The sequence below is a fragment of the Saccopteryx leptura genome, chromosome 2, assembly GCF_036850995.1.
Source record: "Saccopteryx leptura isolate mSacLep1 chromosome 2, mSacLep1_pri_phased_curated, whole genome shotgun sequence".
Lineage (NCBI taxonomy): Eukaryota > Metazoa > Chordata > Mammalia > Chiroptera > Emballonuridae > Saccopteryx > Saccopteryx leptura.
The window spans coordinates 291,383,364-291,396,734 of NC_089504.1; the positions used below are offsets into that span (position 1 = coordinate 291,383,364).

At 53.1% G+C, this 13,371-nt stretch overlaps 1 protein-coding gene across 2 annotated transcripts; it reads left to right on the forward strand.

Moving 5' to 3' along the window:
• Positions 1–3,087: 3,087 nt before the first annotated feature.
• On the forward strand, positions 3,088–11,983 carry SELENBP1 (selenium binding protein 1). Of its 2 annotated transcripts, none has more exons than XM_066362510.1 (12): positions 3,088–3,263; positions 5,830–5,886; positions 6,077–6,189; positions 6,437–6,622; positions 7,849–7,969; positions 9,162–9,344; positions 9,598–9,776; positions 10,229–10,307; positions 10,400–10,521; positions 10,735–10,827; positions 11,286–11,404; positions 11,601–11,983. In XM_066362510.1, exons 1-12 carry the CDS (start codon positions 3,260–3,262, stop codon positions 11,761–11,763), a joined length of 1,419 nt encoding a protein of 472 aa, XP_066218607.1. In that variant the 5' UTR covers positions 3,088–3,259; the 3' UTR covers positions 11,764–11,983. The 2 variants fall into 2 exon arrangements, with proteins under 2 accessions (XP_066218607.1, XP_066218606.1); XM_066362509.1 differs by lacking the exon at positions 3,088–3,263 and adding an exon at positions 3,398–3,460.
• Positions 11,984–13,371: the final 1,388 nt, after the last annotated feature.

Consider the following 13,371-nt stretch of genomic DNA (forward strand, 5'->3'; position numbering starts at 1 on the left):
TCAAGAAATGTTTGTAGAATGCAAGACTGAATGAATGAATGACCATGCACATGTGTGTCTTCCAAAGGACAGGGCCAGTCCTCCCCAGGGCTTCCCACTGTGTCACAAAAGAACTTTCAGCCTTCTTTTCTTTCTTTAAAATATACTTTTGAAAATTTTTTATTTACTGATTTTAGCCAGAGAGGAAGAGGGAGAGGGGAAGAAAGAGAGGAACATCAATCTGTTCCTGTATATGCCCTGACTGGGGATCGAACCAGCAACCTCTGGGCTTCAGGACAATGCTCTAACCAAAGGAGCTATCCAGCCAGGGCCAGTCTTCTTTTATTTATTTAAACCTTTATTTGGGGTTAGAAAAATACAGAAATATATCAAGTAAAATGGATTTTTAATCCCTTTCTCCAGTGCTGCTCCAAATAACCACGTTAGCAAGTGCATGTATGTCCTTCAGTCTTTTCTACCTCATAGGGCATCTCCATTCCTCCCCCATACTCCATGCAGACTTCTCCGCTCAGTCAGAAGACGCCTGTTCTTCGCTCCTCTCCCCTTTCAGAGAAAGAACTTCTCTGTCCTGAGACTTTCAGAAACAAAACAGCAAACCTTCTATCTTCCTTCTGGTTTGGGGCCTCCCCAGCTCCAAACCCCCCCCCCCCAAAAAAAAACACAAACGAACAAGAAAGAGCACAGAGGGCATGGAAACTGAGCTCTGGAGTCAGGTGAATCAAGGTAGGAATCCTGAGTAGGGTGTCTGGGAGCAGCCATGAGGTCAGCCAGGTCAGAGCGTGGTGCATGGAGGCACTTGCGGTCAATGACAGACTTTAGAATAAGCAAAAGAACTGCTTTTATGGAGTTAAACATTCCAGAGCTTTTGATAAGAGCATGGTAAACAGGTTTCTTTCTCTTTCAGATCTTGGATGTTGGGCTACCTCAAGTCAAAAAGCAGTAGAGTAGAGAGGCAGTAGGAGCTGGGACTCTCAGGAGAAGGAGAACTGGAGGGGCAGGATGGAGGCAGGTGAACGGAGGCAGCCAGGGGACAGGAAGCTGGCAAAGGAGAAGCAGCATCCCTCTGGGCCCACCCTCTGTAGGGCGGCTGCACCTAGGCTGACTCTGACAGAGCCTGGCTGACCGGTGCAATGGTGGGGATGCAGGCATAAGAAGGACCCAAGAGGTGTGAGTGAGGATGGTGATGAGAGGGGCTTCTGCCCTGGGTAGTCACAGAGACTGTTCCTTTGTGGACTCATGACCCCTCCTCACCATGGGAACTGGGACAGATACCCTTCACAGCAAGGACCATTTTTTTTTTTTTTTTTTTTTTTTGTATTTTTCCGAAGCTGGAAACGGGAAGAGACAGTCAGACAGACTCCCGCATGCGCCCGACCGGGATCCACCCGGCACGCCCACCAGGGGGCGATGCTCTGCCCCTCCGGGGCATCGCTTTGCCTCGACCAGAGCCACTCTAGCGCCTGGGGCAGAGGCCAAGGAGCCATTCCCAGCGCCCGGGCCATCTTTGCTCCAATGGAGCCTTGGCTGCGGGAGGGGAAGAGAGAGACAGAGAGGAAGGGGGGGGGGTGGAGAAGCAAATGAGCGCTTCTCCTATGTGCACTGGCTGGGAATCGAACCTGGGTCCCCCGCACTCCAGGCCAACGCTCTACCACTGAGCCAACCGGCCAGGGGCGCAAGGACCAGTTTTGCTCTCTTTCCCTCCACTCTGGCTTGGAAACCCCATGGCTCTTTCTATGGGCTATCTCAAGCCCAAATGTCCCTTTCTCTATCCCATAAAAACATCACCCCAGAGCTTTCTTCCAAGGAGAAGAAAATGGCTCTGTAGACACAGCGTCATCAGGCTCCTAGAAGAGTGGGGCATGGGCTTACGCTGTCAGGCAGCCAACCTGGAGGAAGAGGGAGCCTTGGCTCCAGGATGGAGACCGATTTGGGGGGAGTTCACTTGTCCAGACATATAAACCCTGGCAACTCCGGAAGAAGGCAGCCCGAGAGAGCTAACAGACTAGGCCCCAGTCTTCCCTCAGTCGGTCAGCAAGCAGTTTGCCTGGAGACCATGGCATGTCCCTGGGACACTACAACTGCAGGTTCAGCACCCTGGCTTTCATTGACCCTCCAGCTGCAGAGCTCCCTCCCGGACAGAGGAAGAGCCTAGTTTTGTGACTTGTCATAGGTCAGTTAGAGACAGTGGCATCATGGTGGGCTGCCCTTGGGCCCTGTTCCTGGACCCTGGGGAGCTGTTGAGGAACCAGGCTGGGACATGATGGGGAGACACTCCACTTCCACCTCCAGAGCTTTATGAGGATGAGACTGGGCACTGAGGAGCTTCCCTCATTTCAGAGCTCAAGAGGAATGAATGGGTAGGGGAAAGCGGAACCCGGACACTCTACCTGGTCCTGATGCCTGTTGGGCAGTGAGATGGGAAGACATAAGGTTTGCAGGCCTTGGCAGGGTAGGGCTGTGCCGGGAGTAACAGGATGACCTCAAGGCAGAGCTGACACGGCTGTGCAAGGACGAGCAAACAGACCCACAGCCCTGTGTGTCCCTAAGGGCCAGGAGACAGGTCCAAGGACAGACATGAGTGTTTGGAGGCCCAGGAACAAGTGCAGGACATGCTCACACTCACACACACCGCCCACATGGGCATATACGCATATGCCCACACAGGCTAACTATTCTGGCAGGAACACAGAACACACACAAGTCCAGACACTTTCCCAAAGATAAATACACGCATCCATACAGAAGCACAGATTTTCACACACAAGTACACAGTCACACGTAGACACAGATACTCATGCAGCCACATACATAGAAGCACCCACACAGGCAGCACAGAGGTGTGCAGGAGCACGCATGTGCACAGACACAAGTTCACACGTGCTCAGGCACCTATGAAAGAGATATGTCCACCAGCACAGCACAGAGCTGCATATGCACAGGCTCATGTGCGAGCGCTTGAGCACGCGTGCGCATGCACACACACACACACACACACACACACACACACACACTTCCCATAACTCAAACACCAGGCACCCAGGCCAAGTGAGAGTTCTTGGCCAGCTGCCTTTAGCCATTCACTCTGGGCTGAAGCCCTGGCCCTCCCCCTGCTCCACCCAAACCCAGTGGTCACATAAATTCCTTTGCCCCTGCTGTGGGACAGCGTCCTAGGCGCTTCCAGCCTCTGACTACAGCACAGCTTCCCTTCTCTGCCCTCTCCGGGCAGATCCAGCAGGACCAAAGCATACCAACCAGCAACATGGGTAAGGAGGGGGCCTCTGACCACCACAACCAGCAACATGGGTAAGGAGGGGCCTCTGACCACCACAACCAGCAACATGGGTAAGGAGGGGCCTCTGACCACCACAACCAGCAACATGGGTAAGGAGGGGGCCTCTGACCACCACAACCAGCAAGATGGGTAAGGAGGGGCCTCTGACCACCACAACCAGCAACATGGGTAAGGAGGGGCCTCTGACCACCACAACCAGCATGCCCACCTACAGGGGTGGCAGGAAACCTGGGTGAGGAATAGCTGGTTACAGACTAGAGGGCTGGATTCTGCTCTTCTGTCCCCACCCCCACCCACCCCTGCATTTACCGGCTCAGCCAAAGTTCTGGAGGAGCTGGGAAGGAAGGTAGAGGGACTGCTGGGAAGTGTGGCCCTGGGCTCCACTGGCAGCTCCCCAGCTGTGGCCTGGGGTCAGGGTGCCTTTCTGCAGCTGAGAAAACCAGGCGCTGGGCATGTAGGAGTGGAATCTCTATGTCCCTGGCATTCACTGCAGGTGACACAATCCTGACTTCAGCCCTGGGCCAACTTCTTTCTGCAGAAGAGTCGGTCCCCTTCCAATACACAGGGCTGCACTCTAGCTACCCTGAGGCCATTTCCTCTTGAGGGAGGGGGAAGCCCACACTCTCTCTCTGGGACCTGTTGCTGTCCCTCCACCCTCCCAATCCCCACAGTCTTTCTATTCTCCCATTAGTAGGAGTGGATGTCAGGCTGAGGGGAAGTTTCTGTCTGATTGGAAGTGTTAAGGTCCTGTACCCTTAAATCTATCTGGCTCTTTCCTGGGCTGGCAGAATGCCCACGAGGAAGCCTGGCATTGGGAAAACTTAATGAGCTTCCCTGGGTTAATCTCAAACCCCAACTATTCAAAGATCTGGCTTGAGATGCCTACGAGAGGGGGTGTTCCCCAGAAAAAAGGGGGATGCTCACTGTGGGGGAGTTCGGGGAGACGAGACGATGCCCCTTCCCCTCTCTCAGTCTCTGTCTGGCTTGGCAGTGTTTGTCTCTCTGTCTGTTTGTCTGGAGTACTGACTCTCCTTTCTTCTCTGTGTCCAGGCCCTCCTCCCCCTCCCCCTCATCTCCCCTGCCAAGCCCTGACACAGCTTGGTATGTAGCAGAACAAGATGCCTAATTCCTTTGGACTGGTCCTCTCTCTCCCCTTGTTCCCCCTTCCCCACTCCCTCAAAAGGACACCAAGTACTACCTGGGACTATCTCCCCCCCTTCCTGGTACAGCTCTACTCATATTTATACAGTTCTTCTCCCTTACAAAAATACTCCTGCACACACTGTCTTATTTGACCTTCACAGCTACTTAAGAAGGTTGGATATTATTACCCACTTTTAGGAAATAAAGCGGAGAAAATGGAGTGAGTAGATACCACACCTGGAGCTTGACACCAGGTTTTCAGGCTCTAAAACTCTGCTGCTGCTTTGCAGCCTAAGTCCTTGGCTGTTGCAAGTAGTGAGACCTGCTCCCTGGCTGAAAGCCTGGGTCCCGGCACGGCACGGCACTGGTGCAGGCTCCCCACATGTGGCCCCCAGCTGTCAGGACACTGGCCAGACTGGCCCTGGAACAGGGCAGGGAGGAGTGCTCAGTCCTGAGAGCTCCACTCCGGGATTTCCTTCAACCTGCAGCTCCACGTTATTCCTCAGCCCTTGCTCCCGGTCAGGCCTCCAACCCTAATGCCTTATACCCCGTCCTGGCAGACCTCCTTCTCAGCAGCTGACTTTCTTCCCATTCATCAGCGTGGCTTCTCTTGCCAGACTTCAGGGGACAGTAGAGCTACTCCCTACAGCTCTTGTGGATGGGCGTCTGAGCTCTCCAGAGCGGGCAAAATACCCTATTTTGCAAGGAAGTAAGGCCCACCTAGAAGTGGAAAATTGTCTAAGGACTTCCAGGTCCTACTAGCTCTGTAGCCTTATCAGCTTTAGCAGCCCCTTAGTTGTATAATCCAGGCTCTGGCCAGCAGCCTGGGGTCAGGACCCAGAGCGAGGAAAAGCACGAAGCATCCCAGTCTCTGGAGTATACACCTTTTGGTGAAGGAAGTGAACTGGTAACACCTTGACACTGAGCAACAGCTAGTTGTTCCTGTGGCCGTTCCAGCAAGCACAGAGCTGCACACTGACCTGTACTTCTTGGTTACTTCATGTAAAAGCCCAAGGCGACATCCTTATTATCCCGTCTTACAGAAAATGTGGAAACAGACACTGGAGAGGTTAAGTCATGTGGCTAAGCTCCCACGGTTACTGAGTGAACAACTAAAAATGGGATCCAAGTCAATGTCATAACCACTACACCATCCAGCCTCCACGGCACTGGTCCTTCTCCTGCTCTCCCCAGGGTCCTGTTGACTGTCCACCTTCAGGTCACATGGCTATAGCACTTCTGATCACAGCCAGCACCATCAGGGCTTCGGGGTGCTGGGGGGATGATTGGAGTGAGGGGGTGCCCGGGACAGCGCCCCTGCCTTGGCTGTAGCAGGGAAAGAACCTTCACCCTCCAGAGTATGGTCCATCCAACGTGCCCCATTGTTTCCACAGCTGCCAAATGTGGAAAGTGTGGCCCTGGGTACTCTACCCCTCTAGAAGCTATGAAAGGTAAGTGGGTGGTGGAGACTCAGCACCTTGGGAGAGACTCAGCTGGCCAGTGCCCTCCACAAGCTGCAATGCCACAGCTGCTGGGGTGGGGCACCTCGAACCCTGGCCTCCACTTTCAGGCATACCCCGCAGCACAGCCCCTGTCATTCCTCTCCATCCCCTACCCCCACTGCCTGCTTTCTACCCTCAGGGCCCCGGGAGGAGATTGTCTACCTGCCCTGCATTTACCGAAACACCGGCATTGAGGCCCCGGATTATTTAGCCACAGTGGATGTTGACCCCAAGTCTCCCCAGTATTGCCAGGTGAGGTAGGGTTTGGGCAGCAGAGTACTCTGTGACCCCAGGGATGCCCTTCCCCTTCTCCATGCTTCTTCACCCTCCTTGGATATGGTGGTGCAGGCTGTTCACTGCACAGGGGCGCCCCAGAGGTGCAAGGGGAGTGCTGAAATCCAGCCAGCACCGCGCTGCAGGCCAAGACAAGGCTGGTGGCCGCCGGTTCCCTAATCAGAGGTGTGTCTGGCTGAGCGGCACCCCTTGCCCCTTTCCCTAGGTCATCCACCGGCTGCCCATGCCCAACCTGAAGGACGAGCTGCATCACTCAGGATGGAACACGTGCAGCAGCTGCTATGGGGACGGTACCAAGTCCCGCACCAAGCTGGTGCTGCCCTGTCTCATCTCTTCTCGCATCTACGTGGTGGATGTGAGCACTGAGCCCCGTGCACCGAAGCTGCACAAGGCATGTTCTCTGCCCTTGTTGCATGGGGCCCCTAATGTACCCACCACCCTGAGCAGTCTATGGGCAAGAAACCATGCCTAAACCAGCCCCTTCCAGCTCTTGGGCAGGTCTGGGCTCAGCAGCAGAAAGGGGGTTAGAGTCAGAGGAGAATTGTAAGTGGTCACCATCAAGTACCATGGGGCAGGATACTGGAGGGCAGTGGGGAAGAGCCATACATAGCCCAGGGCTTCCCCTAGGCAGGAACCGCTGATCATTTCTTTCAACACTTTGTTGAGTCTCCTCAGCAGCACTCACTGCTGGCTGCTGTCCATACAAAGCTGACACTGGCATCAGCCCAGCCAGGATGATCTCCAGTTCTCTAGGCTGTGAGTGCTTCCAGATAGACAGGGGAGAGCCAGAGGTGGATTTAATGACAGGCGCACCAGACACACGCCCTGGGCCCCGAATTCTGAAGGGCCCCACAAAACCCCAACTTTACACTTTTTTAATGACACCAAGTTTGGTTTCATATGTGCAATTTTAACAGTAATAATACATGATATTTTTTATTTAAAAATATAGTTGCCTGACTAGGCAGTGGCGCAGTGGATAGAGTGTCAGGCTGGGATGCGGAGGACCCAGGTTCGAGACCCCAAGGTCTCCAGCTTGAGCGCGGGCTTATCTGGCTTGAGCAAAGCTCACCAGCTTGGACCTAAGGTCACTGGCTCGAGCAAGGGGTTACTCGGTCTGCTGAAGGCCCACAGTCAAGGCACATATGAGAAAGCAATCAGTGAACAACTAAGGTGTCGCAACGAAAAAGTAATGATTGATGCTTCTCATCTCTCTCCGTTCCTGTCTGTCTGTCCCTATCTATCCCTCTCTCTGACTCTCTCTCTTTCTGTAAAAAAAAACCGTAAAAATATGGTTAACATGTGTTTTTATTTTCCTTGTCTCTCTCTTTTTTAAGGGGCCCAATGTTTTTTTCTGTGCCCGGGGCCTCAACTGACCTTAATCCTCCTCTGGGGAGAGTGAGTAGTCAGTGCTTTCTGCTTCAGGAGTTAGTGGTTTTTCTCTTGCTCTGCAGAAGTTACCAGACTTAATCTCTATCATAATCCCACAGAGAAACTGCATCATGTTTTGAGGGAAAAGAGGACTGAGTCAGCGAATAGATGCAGCGGAGTGAAGGAGTAGGAAGTGGGGACTCCCAGCCCTGTGAGATTCTAATGCCACTCCTTACTCCTCTCCAGGTCATTGAGCCCGAGGAGATCCAGGCCAAGTGTAGCCTGGGCTACTTCCACACCAGCCACTGCCTGGCCAGTGGGGAGGTGATGATCAGTACCCTGGGAGACCCCAAGGGCAACGGCAAAGGTATCTGGTGGCACTGTAGGCACATCTGTGGGAGCAGCAGGTCCCAAGTTGGGAAAGGAGGAAATGACCTTCCAGAGAGAGCCAGGAGGTTTGGTCTCATCAAACATTTAAATTACAGTCAAGTAACTTCAGTTGTTTCTATTATTTCTATGAAAATGAGCCCTGACTCATGAATTCACTTAAAAGCTATAGTTAGAACAGTCTGCCTTGGAGAATGTGAGCACAGATATGGAAAATACATACATTCATCAGCCTTTGTGAATTTATGAACAAATCTCATAGTTCTTGGCATCCAAAATGTCCACATTTGCTATCTTTTTTTTTTGGTGATCGGAGCTGAGACTTATAAATTGTCTTATGTGACAGACACAACCTAGGTGATGAGTACTACTAGGATCTTTGTTGTACAGATTAGAAAGCGGGGCCAGATTGGTTAAGTAATTTACCTAAAGTCATACAGCTAGTGAGTCACTGAGCTCGAGTTTATACCCAACAATCAGGCCCCAGAACCCATGTCCTACCACCATGCCGTGCTGCTTCTCTCCAAATCTTACCCACTTCATCGGAACCGCCATCCAGGGGCTTGGAATGAGTTATCCATTACGGGCATCCAGTTAATGTTACTGCACCAGACTCTACTTACCTGCTTTTTCAGGAAATGGGAGGACCACAACATTCCTAGATTTAATGACACTTAGGAGTAGACATCAAGTTGTATTTGCAAGAAAGTGTTAACGTGTCATAACATACACAGCAAAGGAAAACATATTGGGCATGTAATTGTGAAATTACAAATCAATACAATCTGTCTGCTCCATCAAAAACAATGAAGTGAATACAATGAAACTCAGCCTCTGGCGGAAGTCCCACACAGAGTGGGAGGCTAGGTAGAGGCGCAGGCTCCAGAGTCTCAGAGGTGTCCTGGGTCAGTAGAGAAAACTTTCCCCTGTGGTCTGGGAGAGGGATGAAGATGATGTGAAGTAAGGGCACAGAGTAAGTCCCCAGTCCCATCTGACCCTCTGTGTGAGACCCCCTGTGTGAGACCCCTTGGACACCTGAATTTAAAGAGCTGACAAACTCAGTGGGAGGAGAGAGTACCAGGTAATGGACTTGGTGCCTGTTGGGCATGCCTGGGGTGAGGGCAGAGTCTCTTGATTGCTCCTACTGCCACCCTACTTGCTTCCTCGTCCAGGGAGTTTCATGCTGCTGGATGGAGAGACCTTTGAGGTGAAGGGGACTTGGGAACGACCTGGGTGTGCTGCACCTTTGGGCTACGACTTCTGGTATCAGCCTCAACACAATGTCATGATCAGCACTGAATGGGCGGCTCCCAAAGTTCTAGTAGAAGGCTTCAACCCCGCTGATGTAGAGGCTGGTAAGAATTCCCCCATGGGTCAGAGGAGCATGGGCACGCACCATTTCTGCTCCCAACCCCCACTCTCTGCTTCGCACTTCCCTCGTGGGGACCCCAGACTCGGGAGTGGCAGTACAGAAGGTGCTGAGTGCTCCAGTGTCCTTCTGGTCTTACCAATCCATAGTCAGCTTTCTGCCCAGGGCCGGGCCCCAGCTGTTGCCCACGCCCTCCTGCCCCACACCTGAGACCATCCTCTCGCTCTGTTCCCACCCAGGACTGTACGGAAGCCACTTATACGTGTGGGACTGGCAGCGCCGTGAGATCGTGCAGACTCTGCCGCTACAGGACGGGCTCATCCCTCTGGAGATCCGCTTCCTACACGACCCAGCTGCTTCCCAGGGCTTCGTGGGCTGCGCCCTCAGCTCCACCATCCAGCGCTTCTTCAAGAATGAGGTGACACGTGCCCCCTGGCTCGGCCCAACAGTCCCGCTGTCACTTCTGCCCAGGCTTCTGCAGCCATGACACTCCCCTCTCCCTAGGAGTGACCAGGCCTGTCTGCTTGCTCTAGCCCAGACTTCTCCAGAACCAAAAACAGGACCACTTGCCTGCCTCTCTACTCTGTCCTAGGCTATTTCCACCTTAACCCTAACCAACCTTACCTATTCATTCGTTTATTCAACAAAATGTCATGCGAGCCTCTGCGGCAGGCCCCGGGCCAGCGCTGGGCAGGCTGTGGTGAAGCAGACGTGACTCCTGTCCTAAGGAGCTTGCAGTGGAGCTAGACTGTCATGGCAGGGAGGCCCTGAATCCACTGTCTCCCTGTGGACAGGCCCCGGGGAGACCCAGATCTGCCCCCAACTCCAGCTCTCACAGGCTTACCTCTCTGGCTCCTGACCCCAATGCAGGGAGGCACTTGGTCGGCGGAGAAGGTCATCCAGGTGCCCCCCAAGAAAGTGAAGGGCTGGCTGCTGCCTGAAATGCCAGGTGGGTGCCCGGGGCAGGATGGGAGTCAGGAGATTGACGTTAGTCTGGGGATCAGGAGTCCCGACGGCCTCTGAACCGCACTCCCGCCTCAGCCCTGATCACGGACATCCTGCTGTCCCTGGATGACCGCTTCCTCTACTTCAGCAACTGGCTGCACGGGGACCTGCGGCAGTATGACGTCTCTGACCCACAGAGGCCGCAACTCACAGGACAGGTTGGGGCCCTGCCAGGGTGGGGAGAAGGAAGGGAGGAGGAAGAAGGGAGGCTACGTGAGGAAGAGGGTATGAAGGGCTTGGGGTGTGACAAGGGAGGTGCAGGAAAGGCAATCACTGAGGCTGAGGGCGGTGCAGGCCAGGGTGCCTGGGAAGGGGCGGGCTGGAGGGGTACTGACTGGGGCGAACAGCTCTTCTTGCCCCTTCCCACTCAGCTCTTCCTGGGGGGCAGCATAGTGAAGGGAGGACCTGTGCAAGTGCTGGAGGATCAGGAGCTAAAATCCCAGCCCGAGCCCCTGGTGGTCAAGGTGAGGATCTCTCCTGGATCGGGGCACACTCAGATCTGTGCTGGAGAGGTCTAGGGCAGTGGTCCCCAACCCCCGGGCTGCGGACCGGTACCGGTCCATGGGCCATTTGGTACCAGTCCGCAGAGAAAGAATAAATAACTTACATTATTTCTGTTTTATTTATATTTAAGTCTGAATGATGTTTTATTTTTTAAAAATGACCAGATTTCCTCTGTTACATCCATGTAAGACTCACTCTTGACGCTTGTCTCGGTCACGTGATACATTTATCCGTCCCACCCTAAAGGCCGGTCCATGAAAATATTTTCTGACATTAAACTGGTCCGTGGCCCAAAAAAGGTTGGGGACCACTGGTCTAGGGGACGGGAGGAGGGCAGCATCTGAGCATGCTCTTGGGGTCTGGGTGGTGCCTGTGATCCCCTCCAGGGTCCTGGGGACTGACCCCTGGTTTTCCCAAGGGGAAGCAGGTGGCCGGAGGCCCTCAGATGATACAGCTTAGCCTAGATGGGAAGCGTCTCTACGTCAGCACATCGCTGTACAGTGCCTGGGACAAGCAGTTTTACCCTGACCTCATCAGGTGAGGAGCAGACAGCTCGGGCTTTCTTCCCCAGTCCACTCCCAGAGGGGTGGTTTGGCTGAGGGCTCCTCGAGCACCCCACCTGCCCCCGCCATACGGACCCTGCTCCCTCCTCGGGAACCCACTTGTGTACTCACAAAGTCTAGGGGGACGGGCACGGCTCCCTCTGACCTCTCTGCCTCCCCATTGCCACCAGGGAAGGCTCTGTGATGCTGCAGATTGATGTAGACACAGTAAAGGGAGGGCTGACGTTGAACCCCAACTTCCTGGTGGACTTTGGGAAGGAGCCCCTAGGCCCAGCCCTGGCCCATGAGATCCGCTACCCAGGGGGCGACTGCAGCTCTGACATCTGGCTCTGAAGTTCCCCCTGCAGTGTCCCACGCCACATTCTGAGCCCCCACTGCCCCGGGTCTGGCTGCCCTCCGCTCTCTCTGGGCCACCGTCCTTGCAGTTGGCCCTACTAAAGCCACAATGGGGCTGTTGAAATGTATTGACAAGTGTTGCCTTGTTGTGTTGCTCCGTCTTTATGTGAGCTCTTGGAAATTATTTCACAGAAATAAAGAAATAAACAAATAAATAAACAAACTGGTGAACTTCTTTCTTAGGTCCTGTATTTCTCTTCTGTTGACCCTTTGTATCTTACATGGGAAAGTCCTGAAGGTTACTTGGGAATTACAGTCCCTACCAGTTCATACCAGTGGTTCTAACATGAAGCTAACAGTGCTGAAGTGTTATTATTATTATTATAATTTTAGTGAGAGAGACGGGGAGAGAGAGAGAGAGGGAGACAGAGAGAGGGAGGAGGGAGATGAGAAACATCTACTTTTAGATGCTGCACTTTAGTTGTTCATTTATTGCTTCTCATATGTACCTTGACTGGAGGGGGGGGTCTCCAGCCAAGACAGTGACCCCTTGCTCAAGCCAGCAACCTTGGGCTGAAGCCAGCAACCGTGAGCTTCAAGCCAGCAACCATGTGATCATGTCTATGAACCCATGCTCAAGCTGGAGAACCTGCGCTGAAGCCGAATGAACCCACACTCAAGCTTGCAACCTTGGGATTTTGAACCTATGATCTCAGCATGCCAGCTCAATGCTTTATCCACTGTGCCACCACTAGTCAAGTGAAGAAGTCTGTGTGTGTGTGTGTGTGTGTGTATGTGACAGAGACAGAGAGAAGGACAGATAGGAACAGACAGGAAGGGAGAGATGAGAAGCATCAATTTTTCTTTGTGGCTCCTTAGTTGTTCATTGATTGCTTTCTCATATGTGCCTTGACCAAGGGGTGGGGTGGGGGGGCTACAGCAGAGCAAGTGACCCCTTGATCCAGCCAGTAACCTTAGGCTCAAGCCAGCGACCATGGGCTTCAAGTCAGTGACCTTTGGGCTCAAGCCAGTAGCTATGGGGTCATGTCTATGATCCTATGCTCAATCCAGTGACCCTGCAGTCAAGCTGGTGAGCCCACGCTCAAGCTGGTGACCTCCGGGTTTCGAACTTGGGTCCTCTGTGTCCCAGTCCAATGCTCAGAAGTCTCACTTTTAGAGTCAGCTAGAACCTGAGGATTTTGGATTGTAACAAGGACACCTGGGGGAAGAGAAAGTTAATCAGTGTTTCTAAACTTTAAAAAATTCTGTGCTTTCTTTTAAAGAAGCTAAAATTTCACCTACCATCCCCAGGAGAATGTAATGTGTCCTCACACACAGGAGACACCCGAGCCCCCGATGAAGGTAGTGCTATCTATTTCCACTGCTGCTGAGACTACCTGGTGAACACAGTGTGTCACCGCCAACCTGGACGACAGGAACATCCCCATGCAGGAGGGCTGGAAATATCAGCGTGACCTTCCGTAGAGACAGGTCCTGGCACTCTTGTCTACTCACCTAGACAGTGTTTTAAAACCTTGCCCAAATCGGAGATATCTCCTTTCACTGTGCTATGTTTTCAATTGTTTATAAAAAGTATGAGATGGA

What these genes read in the sequence shown, in the direction of transcription:
- SELENBP1 (XM_066362509.1), top strand. Translation starts at nt 3,418, where the DNA reads ATGGGTAAGGAGGGGCCTCTGACCACCACAACCAGCAACATGG. An exon ending in CACCACAACCAGCAACATGG is followed by an intron (nt 3,461 to 5,829) that starts GTAAGGAGGGGC and finishes TTGTTTCCACAG; the next exon opens with CTGCCAAATGTGGAAAGTGT. An exon ending in CCCCGCTGATGTAGAGGCTG is followed by an intron (nt 9,345 to 9,597) that starts GTAAGAATTCCC and finishes GTTCCCACCCAG; the next exon opens with GACTGTACGGAAGCCACTTA.